This window comes from Heptranchias perlo, chromosome 6, assembly GCF_035084215.1.
Source record: "Heptranchias perlo isolate sHepPer1 chromosome 6, sHepPer1.hap1, whole genome shotgun sequence".
Classification (NCBI taxonomy): domain Eukaryota; kingdom Metazoa; phylum Chordata; class Chondrichthyes; order Hexanchiformes; family Hexanchidae; genus Heptranchias; species Heptranchias perlo.
The window spans coordinates 144200-160537 of record NC_090330.1 but is presented as its reverse complement, the minus strand read 5'-3'; the positions used below and the strand labels follow the sequence as shown (position 1 = coordinate 160537).

Sequence of the window (16338 nt, the reverse complement as noted above, 5' to 3'; positions counted from 1 at the left end):
AATGTGTCAGTATTTAACGCGTGTCAGTATTTAACGCGTGTCAGTATTTAACGCGTGTCAGTATTTAACGCGTGTCAGTATTTAATGTGTCAGTATTTAATGTGTCAGTATTTAATGTGTCAGTATTTAATGTGTGTCAGTATTTAACGCGTGTCAGTATTTAACGCGTGTCAGTATTTAATGTGTCAGTATTTAATGTGTCAGTATTTAATGTGTCAGTATTTAATGCGTGTCAGTATTTAACGCGTGTCAGTATTTAATGTGTCAGTATTTAATGTGTCAGTATTTAACGCGTGTCAGTATTTAACGCATGTCAGTATTTAATGTGTCAGTATTTAACGCGTGTCAGTATTTAATGTCAGTATTTAATGCGTGTCAGTATTTAACGCATGTCAGTATTTAATGTGTCAGTATTTAACGCGTGTCAGTATTTAACGCATGTCAGTATTTAATGTGTCAGTATTTAACGCGTGTCAGTATTTAACGCATGTCAGTATTTAACGCATGTCAGTATTTAATGTGTCAGTATTTAACGCGTGTCAGTATTTAATGTGTCAGTATTTAACGCGTGTCAGTATTTAACGCGTGTCAGTATTTAACGCATGTCAGTATTTAACGTGTCAGTATTTAACGTGTCAGTATTTAATGTGTCAGTATTTAACGCGTGTCAGTATTTAACGCGTGTCAGTATTTAACGCGTGTCAGTATTTAACGCGTGTCAGTATTTAACGCGTGTCAGTATTTAACGCATGTCAGTATTTAATGTGTCAGTATTTAATGTGTCAGTATTTAACGTGTGTCAGTATTTAACGCATGTCAGTATTTAATGTGTCAGTATTTAACGCGTGTCAGTATTTAATGTCAGTATTTAATGCGTGTCAGTATTTAATGTGTCAGTATTTAACGCATGTCAGTATTTAATGTGTCAGTATTTAACGCGTGTCAGTATTTAACGCATGTCAGTATTTAATGTGTCAGTATTTAATGTGTCAGTATTTAATGTGTCAGTATTTAATGCGTGTCAGTATTTAACGCGTGTCAGTATTTAATGTGTCAGTATTTAATGTGTCAGTATTTAACGCGTCAGTATTTAATGTGTCAGTATTTAATGTGTCAGTATTTAACGCGTGTCAGTATTTAACGCATGTCAGTATTTAATGTGTCAGTATTTAATGTGTCAGTATTTAACGCGTGTCAGTATTTAACGCATGTCAGTATTTAATGTGTCAGTATTTAATGTGTCAGTATTTAACGCATGTCAGTATTTAACGCGTGTCAGTATTTAATGTGTCAGTATTTAATGTGTCAGTATTTAACGCGTGTCAGTATTTAACGCATGTCAGTATTTAATGTGTCAGTATTTAATGTGTCAGTATTTAACGCGTGTCAGTATTTAACGCATGTCAGTATTTAATGTGTCAGTATTTAATGTGTCAGTATTTAATGTGTCAGTATTTAACGCGTGTCAGTATTTAATGTGTCAGTATTTAATGTGTCAGTATTTAACGCGTGTCAGTATTTAACGCATGTCAGTATTTAATGTGTCAGTATTTAACGCGTGTCAGTATTTAACGCATGTCAGTATTTAATGTGTCAGTATTTAATGTGTCAGTATTTAACGCGTGTCAGTATTTAACGCGTGTCAATATTTAACGCGTGTCAGTATTTAATGTGTCAGTATTTAACGCATGTCAGTATTTAATGTGTCAGTATTTAACGCGTGTCAGTATTTAACGCATGTCAGTATTTAATGTGTCAGTATTTAACGCGTGTCAGTATTTAACGCATGTCAGTATTTAATGTGTCAGTATTTAATGTGTCAGTATTTAACGCGTGTCAGTATTTAACGCGTGTCAGTATTTAACGCGTGTCAGTATTTAATGTGTCAGTATTTAACGCATGTCAGTATTTAATGTGTCAGTATTTAATGTGTCAGTATTTAATGTGTCAGTATTTAACGCGTGTCAGTATTTAACGCGTGTCAGTATTTAATGTGTCAGTATTTAATGTGTCAGTATTTAATGCGTGTCAGTATTTAACGCGTGTCAGTGTTTAACGCGTGTCAGTATTTAACGTGTCAGTATTTAACGTGTCAGTATTTAACGTGTCAGTATTTAATGTGTCAGTATTTAATGTGTCAGTATTTAACGCATGTCAGTGTTTAACGCGTGTCAGTATTTAATGTGTCAGTATTTAATGTGTCAGTATTTAATGTGTCAGTATTTAACCCGTGTCAGTATTTAATCTGTCATTATTTAACGCGTGTCAGTATTTAATGTGTCAGTATTTAATCTGTCATTATTTAACGTGTGTCAGTATTTAATGTGTCAGTATTTAATGTGTCAGTATTTAACGCGTGTCAGTATTTAACGTGTGTCAGTATTTAATGTGTCAGTATTTAATGTGTCATTATTTAACGTGTGTCAGTATTTAATGTGTCAGTATTTAATGTGTCAGTATTTAATGTGTCAGTATTTAACCCGTGTCAGTATTTAATCTGTCAGTATTTAATGTGTCATTATTTAACGTGTGTCAGTATTTCATGTGTCAGTATTTCATGTGTCAGTATTTAACGCGTGTCAGTGTTTAACGCGTGTCAGTATTTAATGTGTCAGTATTTAATGTGTCAGTATTTAATGTGTCAGTATTTAATGTGTCAGTATTTAACGCGTGTCAGTATTTAATGTGTCAGTATTTAATGTGTCAGTATTTAACGCGTGTCAGTATTTAATGTGTCAGTATTTAACGCGTGTCAGTATTTAATGTGTCAGTATTTAACGCGTGTCAGTATTTAATGTGTCAGTATTTAATGTGTCAGTATTTAACGCATGTCAGTATTTAATGTGTCAGTATTTAATGTGTCAGTATTTAACGCGTGTCAGTATTTAACGCGTGTCAGTATTTAACGCGTGTCAGTATTTAATGTGTCAGTATTTAACCCGTGTCAGTATTTAATGTGTCAGTATTTAACGTGTGTCAGTATTTAATGTGTCAGTATTTAATGTGTCAGTATTTAACGCGTGTCAGTATTTAACGTGTGTCAGTATTTAATGTGTCAGTATTTAATGTGTCATTATTTAACGTGTGTCAGTATTTAATGTGTCAGTATTTAATGTGTCATTATTTAACGTGTGTCAGTATTTCATGTGTCAGTATTTCATGTGTCAGTATTTCATGTGTCAGTATTTAACGCGTGTCAGTGTTTAACGCGTGTCAGTATTTAATGTGTCAGTATTTAATGTGTCAGTATTTAATGTGTCAGTATTTAATGTGTCAGTATTTAACGCGTGTCAGTATTTAATGTGTCAGTATTTAATGTGTCAGTATTTAACGCGTGTCAGTATTTAATGTGTCAGTATTTAATGTGTCAGTATTTAACGTGTGTCAGTATTTAATGTGTCAGTATTTAATGTGTCATTATTTAACGTGTGTCAGTATTTCATGTGTCAGTATTTCATGTGTCAGTATTTCATGTGTCAGTATTTAACGCGTGTCAGTGTTTAACGCGTGTCAGTATTTAATGTGTCAGTATTTAATGTGTCAGTATTTAATGTGTCAGTATTTAATGTGTCAGTATTTAACGCGTGTCAGTATTTAATGTGTCAGTATTTAATGTGTCAGTATTTAACGCGTGTCAGTATTTAATGTGTCAGTATTTAACGCGTGTCAGTATTTAATGTGTCAGTATTTAATGTGTCAGTATTTAACGCATGTCAGTATTTAATGTGTCAGTATTTAATGTGTCAGTATTTAACGCGTGTCAGTATTTAACGCGTGTCAGTATTTAACGCGTGTCAGTATTTAATGTGTCAGTATTTAACCCGTGTCAGTATTTAATGTGTCAGTATTTAACGTGTGTCAGTATTTAATGTGTCAGTATTTAACGCATGTCAGTGTTTAACGCGTGTCAGTATTTAATGTGTCAGTATTTAACGTGTCAGTATTTAATGTGTCAGTATTTAACGCGTGTCAGTATTTAACGCGTGTCAGTATTTAACGCGTGTCAGTGTTTAACGCGTGTCAGTATTTAATGTGTCAGTATTTAATGTGTCAGTATTTAACGCGTGTCAGTATTTAACGCGTGTCAGTGTTTAACCCGTGTCAGTATTTAATCTGTCAGTATTTAATGTGTCAGTATTTAACCCGTGTCAGTATTTAACCCGTGTCAGTATTTAATGTGTCATTATTTAACGCGTGTCAGTATTTAATGTGTCAGTATTTAATCTGTCAGTATTTAATGTGTCAGTATTTAACGTGTGTCAGTATTTAACGCGTCAGTATTTAACGCGTGTCAATATTTAATGTGTCAGTATTTAATGTGTCAGTATTTAACGCGTGTCAGTATTTAACGCGTGTCAGTATTTAATGTGTCAGTATTTAACCCGTGTCAGTATTTAACGTGTCAGTATTTAACGTGTCAGTATTTAACGTGTCAGTATTTAACGCATGTCAGTGTTTAACGCATGTCAGTGTTTAACGCGTGTCAGTATTTAATGTGTCAGTATTTAATGTGTCAGTATTTAACGCGTGTCAGTATTTAACGCGTGTCAGTGTTTAACGCGTGTCAGTATTTAATGTGTCAGTATTTAATGTGTCAGTATTTAATGTGTCAGTATTTAACCCGTGTCAGTATTTAATCTGTCAGTATTTAATGTGTCATTATTTAACGCGTGTCAGTATTTAATGTGTCAGTATTTAATGTGTCAGTATTTAACGCGTGTCAGTATTTAACGCGTGTCAGTATTTAACGCGTGTCAATATTTAATGTGTCAGTATTTAATGTGTCAGTATTTAACGTGTGTCAGTATTTAATGTGTCAGTATTTAACGCATGTCAGTGTTTAACGCGTGTCAGTATTTAATGTGTCAGTATTTAATGTGTCAGTATTTAACCCGTGTCAGTATTTAATCTGTCAGTATTTAATGTGTCATTATTTAACGCATGTCAGTATTTAACCCGTGTCAGTATTTAATCTGTCAGTATTTAATGTGTCATTATTTAATGTGTCAGTATTTAATGTGTCAGTATTTAATGTGTCAGTATTTAACCCGTGTCAGTATTTAATGTGTCAGTATTTAACCCGTGTCAGTATTTAATGTGTCAGTATTTAACCCGTGTCAGTATTTAATGTGTCAGTATTTAATGTGTCAGTATTTAATGTGTCAGTATTTAATGTGTCAGTATTTAATGTGTCAGTATTTAACCCGTGTCAGTATTTAATGTGTCAGTATTTAACCCGTGTCAGTATTTAATGTGTCAGTATTTAACCCGTGTCAGTATTTAATGTGTCAGTATTTAACCCGTGTCAGTATTTAATGTGTCAGTATTTAACCCGTGTCAGTATTTAATGTGTCAGTATTTAACCCGTGTCAGTATTTAATGTGTCAGTATTTAACCCGTGTCAGTATTTAATGTGTCAGTATTTAACCCGTGTCAGTATTTAATGTGTCAGTATTTAACCCGTGTCAGTATTTAATGTGTCATTATTTAACCAGTGTCAGTATTTAATGTGTCAGTATTTAACCCGTGTCAGTATTTAATGTGTCATTATTTAACCCGTGTCAGTATTTAATGTGTCATTATTTAACCCGTGTCAGTATTTAATGTGTCATTATTTAACCCGTGTCAGTATTTAATGTGTCAGTATTTAACCCGTGTCAGTATTTAATGTGTCATTATTTAACCCGTGTCAGTATTTAATGTGTATCAGTATTTTGGTAAGATTGTTTTGTGGTGAGGGGACGTGGAGCGTATTGGGAGCAGGGAATTGTTGTGTTCGAGGGTGGTCCTTGTGTTTGGGTCGTGGATGTGGAGGTGCTGGGCTGTAGGAGGACTCGATTAGCTATGGCGGACTGTGGGAGCATCGAGGGCGTAGCGGGGAGCTGACCGTGGGCACTGGGAATGATGTGTCAGTGGTCAGGAGGCAATGGGGCATGAATGGTGGCGAGGTGGTGTTGGTGTGAGTTCACTAGCAGGGGGTGCTAGCTCTGGGTGTTTTGGGGAGAAGGTTGTGTGGGTGGGGTATTTGTGTGGGTGGGTTATTTGTGTGGGTGGGGGATTTGTGTGGGTGGGGGTGAGGGATTTTGTGGGTGGGGTGCGGTATTTGTGTGGGTGAGGGTGAGGGATTTGTGAGAATGTGGGATTTGTGTGGGTGGGGGGGTTTATGTTTTTTTTATTCATTCATGGGTTGTGGGCTTCACTGACGAGGCCGGCATTTATTGCCCATCCCTAATTGACCTTGAGAAGGTGGTGGTGAGCCGCCTTCTTGAACCATCGCCGAATCCCCCACCATCAACATCCTGGGGGGTCACCATTCACCAGAAACTTAACTGGACCAGCCATATAAATACTGTGGCTACAAGAGCAGGTCAGAGGCTGGGTATTCTGTAGCGAGTGACTCACCTCCTGACTCCCCAAAGCCTTTCCACCATCTACAAGGCACAAGTCAGGAGTGTGATGGAATACTCTCCACTTGCCTGGATGAGTGCAGCTCCAACAACACTCAAGAAGCTCGACACCATCCAGGACAAAGCAGCCCACTTGATTGGCACCCCATCCACCACCCTAAACAGTCCGTGTGGTGACGGTTCTCCCACAGTGCTGTTAGGAAGGGAGTTCCAGGATTTTGACCCAGCGACGATGAAGGAACGGCGATATATTTCCAAGTCATAGAGTCATAGAGTTATACAGCACGGATAGAGGCCCTTCGGCCCATCGTGTCCGCGCCGGCCATCAGCCCTGTCTACTCTAATCCCATATTCCAGCATTTGGTCCGTAGCCTTGTATGCTATGGCATTTCAAGTGCTCATCCAAATGCTTCTTGAATGTTGTGAGGGTTCCTGCCTCCACAACCCTCTCAGGCAGTGAGTTCCAGACTCCAACCACCCTCTGGGTGAAAAAGTTCTTTCTCAAATCCCCTCTAAACCTCCCGCCTTTTACCTTGAATCTATGTCCCCTTGTTATAGAACCCTCAACGAAGGGAAAAAGCTCCTTAGTATCCATCCTATCTGTGCCCCTCATAATTTTGTACACCTCAATCATGTCCCCCCTCAGCCTCCTCTGCTCCAAGGAAAACAAACCCAATCTTCCCAGTCTCTCTTCATAGCTGAAGCGCTCCAGCCCTGGTAACATCCTGGTGAATCTCCTCTGCACCCTCTCCAAAGCGATCACATCCTTCCTGTAGTGTGGCGACCAGAACTGCACACAGTACTCCAGCTGTGGCCTAACCAGTGTTTTATACAGCTCCATCATAACCTCCTTGCTCTTATATTCTATGCCTCGGCTAATAAAGGCAAGTATCCCATATGCCTTCTTTACCACCTTATCTACCTGTTCCGCCGCCTTCAGGGATCTGTGAACTTGCACACCAAGATCCCTCTGACCCTCTGTCTTGCCTAGGGTCCTCCCATTCATTGTGTATTCCCTTGCCTTGTAAGTCCCTCCAAAGTGCATCACCTCGCACTTTTCCGGGTTAAATTCCATTTGCCACTGTTCCGCCCATCTGACCAACCCATCTATATCGTCCTGCAGACTGAGGCTATCCTCCTCGCTATTTACCACCCTACCAATTTTTGTATCATCAGCGAACTTACTGATCATACCTTTTACATTCATATCCAAGTCATTAATGTAGACCACAAACAGCAAGGGACCCAGCACCGATCCCTGTGGTACCCCACTGGTCGGGATGGTGTGTGAATTGGAGGGGAACGTGCAGGTGGTGTTGTTCCCATGTGCCTGCTGCCCTTGTCCTTCTCGGTGGTAGAGGTCGCGGGTTTGGGAGGTGCTGCAGTGCATCCTGTGGATGGTACACACTGCAGCCACTGTGCGCCGGTGTTGAAGGGAATGAATGTTTAGGGTGGTGGATGGGGTGCCAATCAAGCAGGCTGCTTTGTCCTGGATGGTGTCGAGCTTCTTGAGTGTTGTTGGAGCTACATTCATCCAGGCAAGTGGAGAGTATTCCATCACACTCCTGACTTGTGCCTTGTAGTTGGTGGAAAGGCTTTGGGGAGTCAGGAGGTGAGTCACTCGCCGCAGAATACCCAGCCTCTGACCTGCTCTTGTAGCCACAGTATTTATGTGGCTGGTCCAGTTAAGTTTCTGGTCAATGGTGACACCCAGGATGTTGATGGTGGGGGATTCGGCGATGGTAATGCCGTTGAATGTCAAGGGGAGGTGGTTAGACTCTCTCTTGTTGGAGATGGTAATTGCCTGGCACTTGTCTGGCACAAATATTACTTGCCACTCATGAGCCCAAGCCTGGATGTTGTCCAGGTCTTGCTGCACGCGGGCTTGGACGGCTTCATTATTTGAGGGGTTGCGAATGGAACCGAACACTGTGCAATCATCAGTGAACATCCCCATTTCTGACTTTATGATGGAGGGAAGGTCATTGATGAAGCAGCTGAAGATGGTTGGGCCTAGGACACTGCCCTGAGGAACTCCTGCAGCAATGTCCTGGGGCTGAGATGATTGGCCTCCAACAACCACTACCATCTTCCTTTGTGCTAGGTATGACTCCAGGCACTGGAGAGTTTTTTCCCTGATTCCCATTGACTTCAATTTTACTAGGGCTCCTTGGTGCTACACTCGGTCAAATGCTGCCTTGATGTCAAGGGCAGTCACTCTCACCTCACCTCTGGAATTCAGCTCTGTTGTCCATGTTTGGACCAAGGCTACAATGAGGTCTGGAGACGAGTGGTCCTGGCAGAACCCAAACTGAGCATCGGTGAGCAGGTTATTGGTGAGTAAGTGCCGCTGGATAGCACTGTCAACGACACCTTCCATCACTTTGCTGATAATTGAGAGTAGACTGACATTGTCGGGTAGATGCCAGTGTTGCAGCTGTACTGGAACAGTTTGGCTAGAGGCGCGGCTAGTTCTGGAGCACAAGTCTTCAGCACTACAGCCGGGATGTTGTCAGGCCCCATAGCCTTTGTTGTATCCAATGCACTCAGCTGTTTCTTGGTGTCACGTGGAGTGAATCGAATTGGCTGAAGACTGGCTTCCGTGATGGTGGGGATATTGGGAGGAGGCTGAGATGGATCATCCACTCGGCACTTCTGGCTGAAGATGGTTGCAAAACGCTTCAGCCTTGTCTTTTGCACTCACGTGCTGGACTCCGCCATCATTGAGGATGGGGATGTTTACAGAGCCTCCTCCTCCCGTTAGTTGTTTAATTGTCCACCACCATTCATGACTGGATGTGGCAGGACTGCAGAGCTTTGATCTGATCCGTTGGTTGTGGAATCGCTTAGCTCTGTCTATAGCATGTTGCTTCTGCTGTTTAGCATGCATGTAGTCCTGAGTTGTAGCTTCACCAGGTTGGCACCTCATTTTTAGGTACGCCTGGTGCTGCTCCTGGCATGCTCTTCTACACTCCTCATTGAACCAGGGTTGATCCCCTGGCTTGTTGGTAATGGTCGAGTGAGGAATATGCCGGGCCATGAGGTTACAGATTGGGTGTGGGTGGGGGATGTGTGTGGGTGGGGGATTTGTGGGGGTGGGGGATTTGTGTGGGTGGGGGATTTGTGTGGGTGGGGGATTTGTGTGGGTGGGGGTGGGGGATTTGTGTGGGTGTGGGTGGGGGATTTGTGTGGGTGGGGGTTTGTGTGGGTGGGGGTGGGGGATTTGTGGGGGTGGGGGATTTGTGTGGGTGGGGGTGGGGGATGTGTGTGGGTGGGGGATGTGTGGGGGTGGGGGATGTGTGGGGGTGGGGGATGTGTGGGGGATGTGTGGGGGTGGGGGATGTGTGTGGGTGGGGGATGTGTGGGGGTGGGGGATGTGTGGGGGTGGGGGATGTGTGGGGGTGGGGGATGTGTGGGGGTGGGGGATGTGTGGGGGTGGGGGATGTGTGGGGGTGGGGGATGTGGGGGATGTGTGGGGGTGGGGGATGTGTGGGGGTGGGGGATGTGTGGGGGTGGGGGATTACCTGCAGGGGTTGTTGTCGATGTTGGGCTCTGGGTCATTTCATGTGACTCACCGAATTGCTGGATCTTTTCCATGAATTTCTCGGCTTCTTCCTGGATGTTTCCAGGGGCTGAAGTGGATACGATCATGCTCAGGGTCATTAAACTGTCCTCAGCGTGCCATCTCAGCCTTTCTGTCTCTGTCAGACAAAGGCACGTTAGATTCTCATCAAAAGCTGCCCCACCTCTCACCTCTAGCCTCGAGCCTCCAACCTCTCTCTATATTACAACCTATCTTTTCCATTGGATTGTCACTACCATGGTCAGTGTTCCTCTGAACTTGGCCCTGTTATCTCCTGAGCTCCAAGTCTGTCATCTTACAAACTCATCCTGCTCCTTCCAGCCTGTTGCCATTGTACCATCACCCACTCCAACTCATTTTGAATGATGCCAAGACTGTCGAACCCCTCACCTTCCCTTCCTCCTGCCATTTACAGGCTTGTTAAGACCCAAGGTTGGCATCACGATTGTCTGATTTACTTTGTCTTCTCTCCAACTTTTCTCAACTGCTTCGATGTCCTGTACCATCACCTGGGATTCTCCATTAACAAGGACCTGCCATTATTTCCAGGAGCAGTGAGAAATTTCACTGTTTTCCGTTGATAATTTAGCCTATGGTAAATAAAAAACCCACCCTTGCCCCCCTGTCCTTGCAAACTACCGCCCCATCTCCTACCTCCCTTTCCTCTCCAAAGTCCTTGAACGTGTTGTCGCCTCCCAAATCTGTGCCCATCTTTCCTGCAACTCCATGTTTGAATCTCTCCAATCAAGTTTGCGCCCCTTTCACAGTGCTGAAACGGCCCTTATCAAAGTCACAAATGACTTCCTATGTGACTGTGACGATGGTAAACTCTCCCTCCTCATCCTTCTCGACCAGTCTGCAGCCTTTGACACGGTCGACCACACCAGCCTCCTCCAACGCCTCTTCTCCGTCGCCCAGCTGGGTGGGACTGCCCTCGCCTGGTTCCATTCTTATCCATCCAGTCGTAGCCAGAGAATCTCCTGCAATGGCTTCTCTTCCCACTCCCGCACCGTGACCTCTGGAATCCCCCGAGGATCGACCCTTGGCCCCTCCTATTTCTCATCTACACGCTGACCCTCGGCGACACCATCCGAAAACACAATGTCAGATTCCACATGTACGCTGATGACACCCAGCTCTACCTCACCACCACCTCCCTCGTCCCCTCCACTCTCTCTCATTTCTCACACTCCTTCTCCGATATCCAATACTGGATGAGCAGAAATTTCCTCCAACTAAATATTGGGAAGACCGAAGCCATTGTCTTTGGTCCCCGCCACAAACTCCGTTCCCTCATCACCGACTCCATCCCTCTCCCTGGCCACCGTCTCAGGCTGAACCAGATCGTTCGCAACCTCTGCGTCCTATTTGACCCGGAGATGAGCTTCTGACCCCATATCCGCTCCATCACCGAGACCGCCTACTTCCACCTCCATAACATTGCCCGTCTCCACCCTGTCTCAGCTCATCTGCTGCTGAAACCCTCATCCGTGCCTTTGTTACCTCCAGACTCGACTATTCCAATACTCTCCTGACTGGCCTCCCACCTTACACACTCCATAAACTTGAGCTCATCCAAAACTCTGATGCTTGTATCCTTCTCCCCATACCCCTCAATCCCACTGACCCACCTTCTCCCCATACCCCTCAATCCCATCTACCCACCTTCTCCCCATACCCCTCAATCCCACTGACCCACCTTCTCCCCATACCCCTCAATCCCATCTACCCACCTTCTCCCCATACCCCTCAATCCCATCTACCCACCTTCTCCCCATACCCCTCAATCCCACTGACCCACCTTCTCCCCAGACCCCTCAATCCCACTGACTCACCTTCTCCCCATACCCCTCAATCCCATCTACCCACCTTCTCCCCATATCCCTCAACCCCACCTACCCACCTTCTCCCCATACCCCTCAATCCCACCTACCCACCTTCTCCCCATACCCCTCAATCCCACTGACCCACCTTCTCCCCATATCCCTCAATCCCATCTACCCACCTTCTCCCCATACCCCTCAATCCCACTGACCCACCTTCTCCCCATACCCCTCAATCCCACTGACCCACCTTCTCCCCATATCCCTCAATCCCATCTACCCACCTTCTCACCACACCCCTCAACCCCACTTACCCACCTTCTCACCATATGGGTGGGATTGAGGGATTTGGTGAGAAGGTGGGTAGGTGGGATTGAGGTGATATGGGGAGAAGGTGGGTAGGTGGGATTGAGGGATATGGGGAGAAGGTGGGTAGGTGGGGTTGAGGGATACGGGGAGAAGGTGGGTAGGTGGGATTGAGGGATACGGGGAGAAGGCGGGTCGGTGGGATTGAGGGATTTGGTGAGAAGGTGGGTCGGTGGGGTTGAGGGATATGGGGAGAAGGCGGGTCGGTGGGATTGAGGGATTTGGTGAGAAGGTGGGTAGGTGGGGTTGAGGGATATGGGGAGAAGGTGGGTAGGTGGGGTTGAGGGATATGGGGAGAAGGTGGGTGGGTGGGATTGAGGGATACGGTGAGAAGGTGGGTAGGTGGGATTGAGGGATACGGGGAGAAGGTGGGTAGGTGGGGTTGAGGGATACGGGGAGAAGGTGGGTAGGTGGGGTTGAGGGATACGGGGAGAAGGTGGGTAGGTGGGGTTGAGGGATACGGTGAGAAGGTGGGTAGGTGGGATTGAGGGATACGGGGAGAAGGTGGGTAGGTGGGGTTGAGGGATACGGGGAGAAGGTGGGTAGGTGGGGTTGAGGGATATGGGGAGAAGGTGGGTAGGTGGGATTGAGGGATACGGGGAGAAGGTGGGTAGGTGGGATTGAGGGATACGGGGAGAAGGTGGGTAGGTGGGATTGAGGGATATGGGGAGAAGGTGGGTAGGTGGGATTGAGGGATACGGGGAGAAGGTGGGTAGGTGGGGTTGGGGATACGGTGAGAAGGTGGGTAGGTGGGGTTGGGGATATGGGGAGAAGGTAGGTAGGTGGGGTTGGGGATATGGGGAGAAGGTGGGTTGGTGGGATTGATCCATGTAAAACGGCTGGTCAAGTTGAGGCACAATGGGGTTTTACCGATCCTAAGAATTCTTGTTTTTCTGGGCTATACCAGGCCATCCTTACCGACAAGGACCAGTGTCCCACTGTTTTTCGCCGCCCAATCTTCCTCAGGCAGATGAAGGTTTCCAACATTGAGTCTTTGGGATGAGTCGGATTGAATCTCTTGGAAATAGACCACGGCGATGTGGGTGACGAATCTGAACTCGTAGCGTTGCCAAAACCTTTCCACCGACAGCAGAAGTTGCTGAAGATAGTTCTCCTTCTTCGCTTTGGCAAAGATCTGGAAAGAATAGGAACACGAGCAGCCTAGACCCGGCAACATCTGGCAGTTCGCAGTGAACCGCTGTATGAGAGGTTCTCTACACCATGAGGAACATCTACATCTCCTTCCCTATGGACAGAGTGAAGCAGGACGAGAGAGCACTAGGCTTCACCCACATGGCAGGCTTCCCCAGGGTGCAGGGTACCATAGACTGCACACACATTGCTTTGCATGCTCCCCGTCACCAGTTTGGCATATTTATGAATAGAAAAGGATTCCCCTCCCTCAACGTGCAGCTGGTTTGTGACCAGGGGCAGCAGGCAGGTCTGTGCCCACTATCCTGGCACCAGTCATGCCTCTTCCATCCTGTGCCAGTCCTCTGTGCCACCTTTATTCCAACCGGGCTGGCAGGTTACAGACCGACTACTGGGCGACAAGGAATATCCCCTCTGGACATTGCTCATGACTTCAGTCAGGAACCTGCAGAGCAGGCCTACACCGAGAGCCATGCTGCCACAAGGAACATCATCAAGCAAACAATCGGCTCAAGCAATGCTTCGACTGTCTGGACCGTTCCGGGGGAGGTGCAGCACTCCCTTGAGTGGGTATCAAGGTTTGTCGTTGTCTGCTGCATAACTTTGCCATAATGAGGGACCAGCCTTTACCACCACCTGGGCAGCAACACAGGCAGGAGGAGGAGGAGCAGGAAGAAGAGAAAGAGGAGGAAGAGGAGGAGGAGAAAGAGGATGAGGAGGAGGAAGGAGGAGGAGAAAGAAGAGGAGGAGGAGGAGGAAGGAGGAGAAGGAAGAGTAGGTGGAGGAAGAGGAGCGGGAGAAGGAGGAGGAAGAGGAGGAGGAGGAGGAAAGAGGAGAACGAGGAGAAAGAGGAGGAGGAGGAAGAGAAGGAGAAAGAGGATGAGGAAGGAGAAGGAAGAGGAGCGGAGGAGGAGGAGGAAGAAGAGGAAGAGGAAGAGGAGGAAGAGGAAGAGGAGCGGGAGGAGGAGGAGCAAGAGGCAGAGGAAAGAGGAGAAAGAGGAAGAGGAGGAGGAGGGAGGAGAAGGAAGAGGAAGGAGGAGGAAGATGAGCGGGAGGAGGAGGAGGAGGAGGAGGAGGAGGAAGGGGCTGGAGAGCCAGCGATCACCAGAGCTGTCCAAGCTCAGAGATCAGCTTATTAAGGAGTCAGTCCCCACAACAGGCCCACTTTCCTGACCTCTCTCCTTACTCCCACCATCCCATCGCCTTCCTTCACTCTACATTTATAGTCGTGCCCTCACTTCACTACAAAGACAAACACCAACACCGAATCCAGAACTAAAAACAAATTTCTAACACAAATCATGTCAGCAGTGACAAGAATAATAAAAACATAGAAAATAGGAGCAAGAGTAGGCCATTCGGCCCTTTGGGCCTGCTCCGCCATTCAAAATGATCATGGCTGATCGTCTAACTCAGTACCCTGTTCCCGCTTTTTCCCATATCCCTTGATCCCTTTAGCATTAAGAAATATATCTATCTCCTTCTTGAATACATCTAATGACTTGGCCTCCACTGCCTTCTGTGGTAGAGAATTCCACAGGTTCACCACCCTCTGAGTGAAGAAATTTCTCCTCATCTCGGTTCTAAATGGCATACCCCGTATCCTGAGACTGTGACCCCTGGTTCTGGACTCCCCAGCCATCGGGAACATCCTCCCTGCATCCAGTCTGTCCAGTCCTGTTAGAATTTTATATGTTTCGATGAGATCACCTCTCATTCTTCTAAACTCTAGTGAATATAGGCCTAGTCGACCCAATCTCTCCTCATACGTCAGTCCTGCCATCCCAGGAATCAGTCTGGTAAACCTTCGTTGCACTCCCTCCATGGCAAGGACATCCTTCCTCAGATAAGGAGACCAAAACTGCACACAATACTCCAGATGTGGTCTCACCAAGGCCCTCTATAACTGCAGTAAGACATCCCTGCTCCTGTACGCAAATCCTCTTGCAATGAAGGTCAACGTACCATTCGCCTTCCTAACTGCTTGCTGCACCTGAATGCTCACTTTCAGTGACTGGTGTACAAGGACACCCAGGTCTCGTTGCACCTCCCCTTTTCCCAATCTATCACCATTCAGATAATAATCTGTCTTTCTGTCTTTACAACCATAGTGGATAACCTCACATTTATCCACGTTATACTGCATCTGCCATGTGCTTGCCTAATAATGACTAATCATCCTTGTGTTTACCCTTAGTGCCTGCCTTATGTGCTCATTTTGCTATCCGAGTGTTCCTACAAAATATTTCTCCAGTGCCTCCAGGTTGGGAGGTGGAAGTCTGCTGAGCTTCCACTGAAGAAACTTCAGATGGATTTGGAGGACGACCTCGAGCAGCTGTGTGCCTCGGGGGTCCCGATGCAGACTGTAGCATCTCGGTGTGGGCAGGCTGGCTGGTCACTCCTGCCCTCCACCCTATCACATTCTTTCCTCCCCTTTCCACCCCCCCCACCCCAGACCTTTCCCTGGCTCTGTACTTGCTCAAAAACTGTTAACTCTTTAACATCTTCCAGTTCTGACGAAAGGTCTTCGACCTGAAACGTTAACTCTGTTTCTCTCTCCACAGATGCTGCCTCACTTGCTGAGCTTCTCCAGCATTTTCTATTTATTATTATCCCTCAATCCCCTGCCTCGTCCCTTGGGCAGGGTAAACCCACGAGATAGCAGTGACTCTGGTTGGCTGCGATAGAAATGCTAGGACCCTGACAATCAGCGAGCTGCGTTTACCTGTGAGATGAAGTTATGATAGCCGAGAAGATCGTAAGCAAGAAGGTCAGATATCGTCATGTCCCACTCCGGATCCCACGTCTCACCCATCTCTGTAACCAGAAAGCAACATAAAGCACATCACCTTCGTTCTCAGTTTCTACCAATCATTAGTTTGCTTGTCTTGTCTTGTTCTGTAGGCGGGGTCACTCTGCTCGACCTTGCCCGAGGTTCTAGGTCAATGCCAGCCTGTCTCCTCCTTCTGAGAGTCTGGTCACAAAATATTAATGGGCTGTTCATACA

The 16338-nt window shown here is 45.8% G+C and overlaps 1 protein-coding gene across 1 annotated transcript in view; it reads right to left on the bottom strand.

Annotated features, from left to right (window-relative positions):
- Positions 1-10938, bottom strand: part of LOC137322620 (dynein heavy chain domain-containing protein 1-like) — a 142094-nt gene extending 131156 nt beyond the window's left edge. Inside the window, exons 1-2 of the mRNA XM_067985527.1 lie at positions 10875-10938; positions 9983-10108 (exon numbers count right to left, since the gene is read on the bottom strand). Of these exons, the coding sequence (XP_067841628.1) occupies positions 9983-10108; positions 10875-10938 (190 nt within the window). The remainder of the gene's footprint in view (positions 1-9982; positions 10109-10874) is intronic.
- Between the last annotated feature and the right edge of the window lie 5400 nt (positions 10939-16338).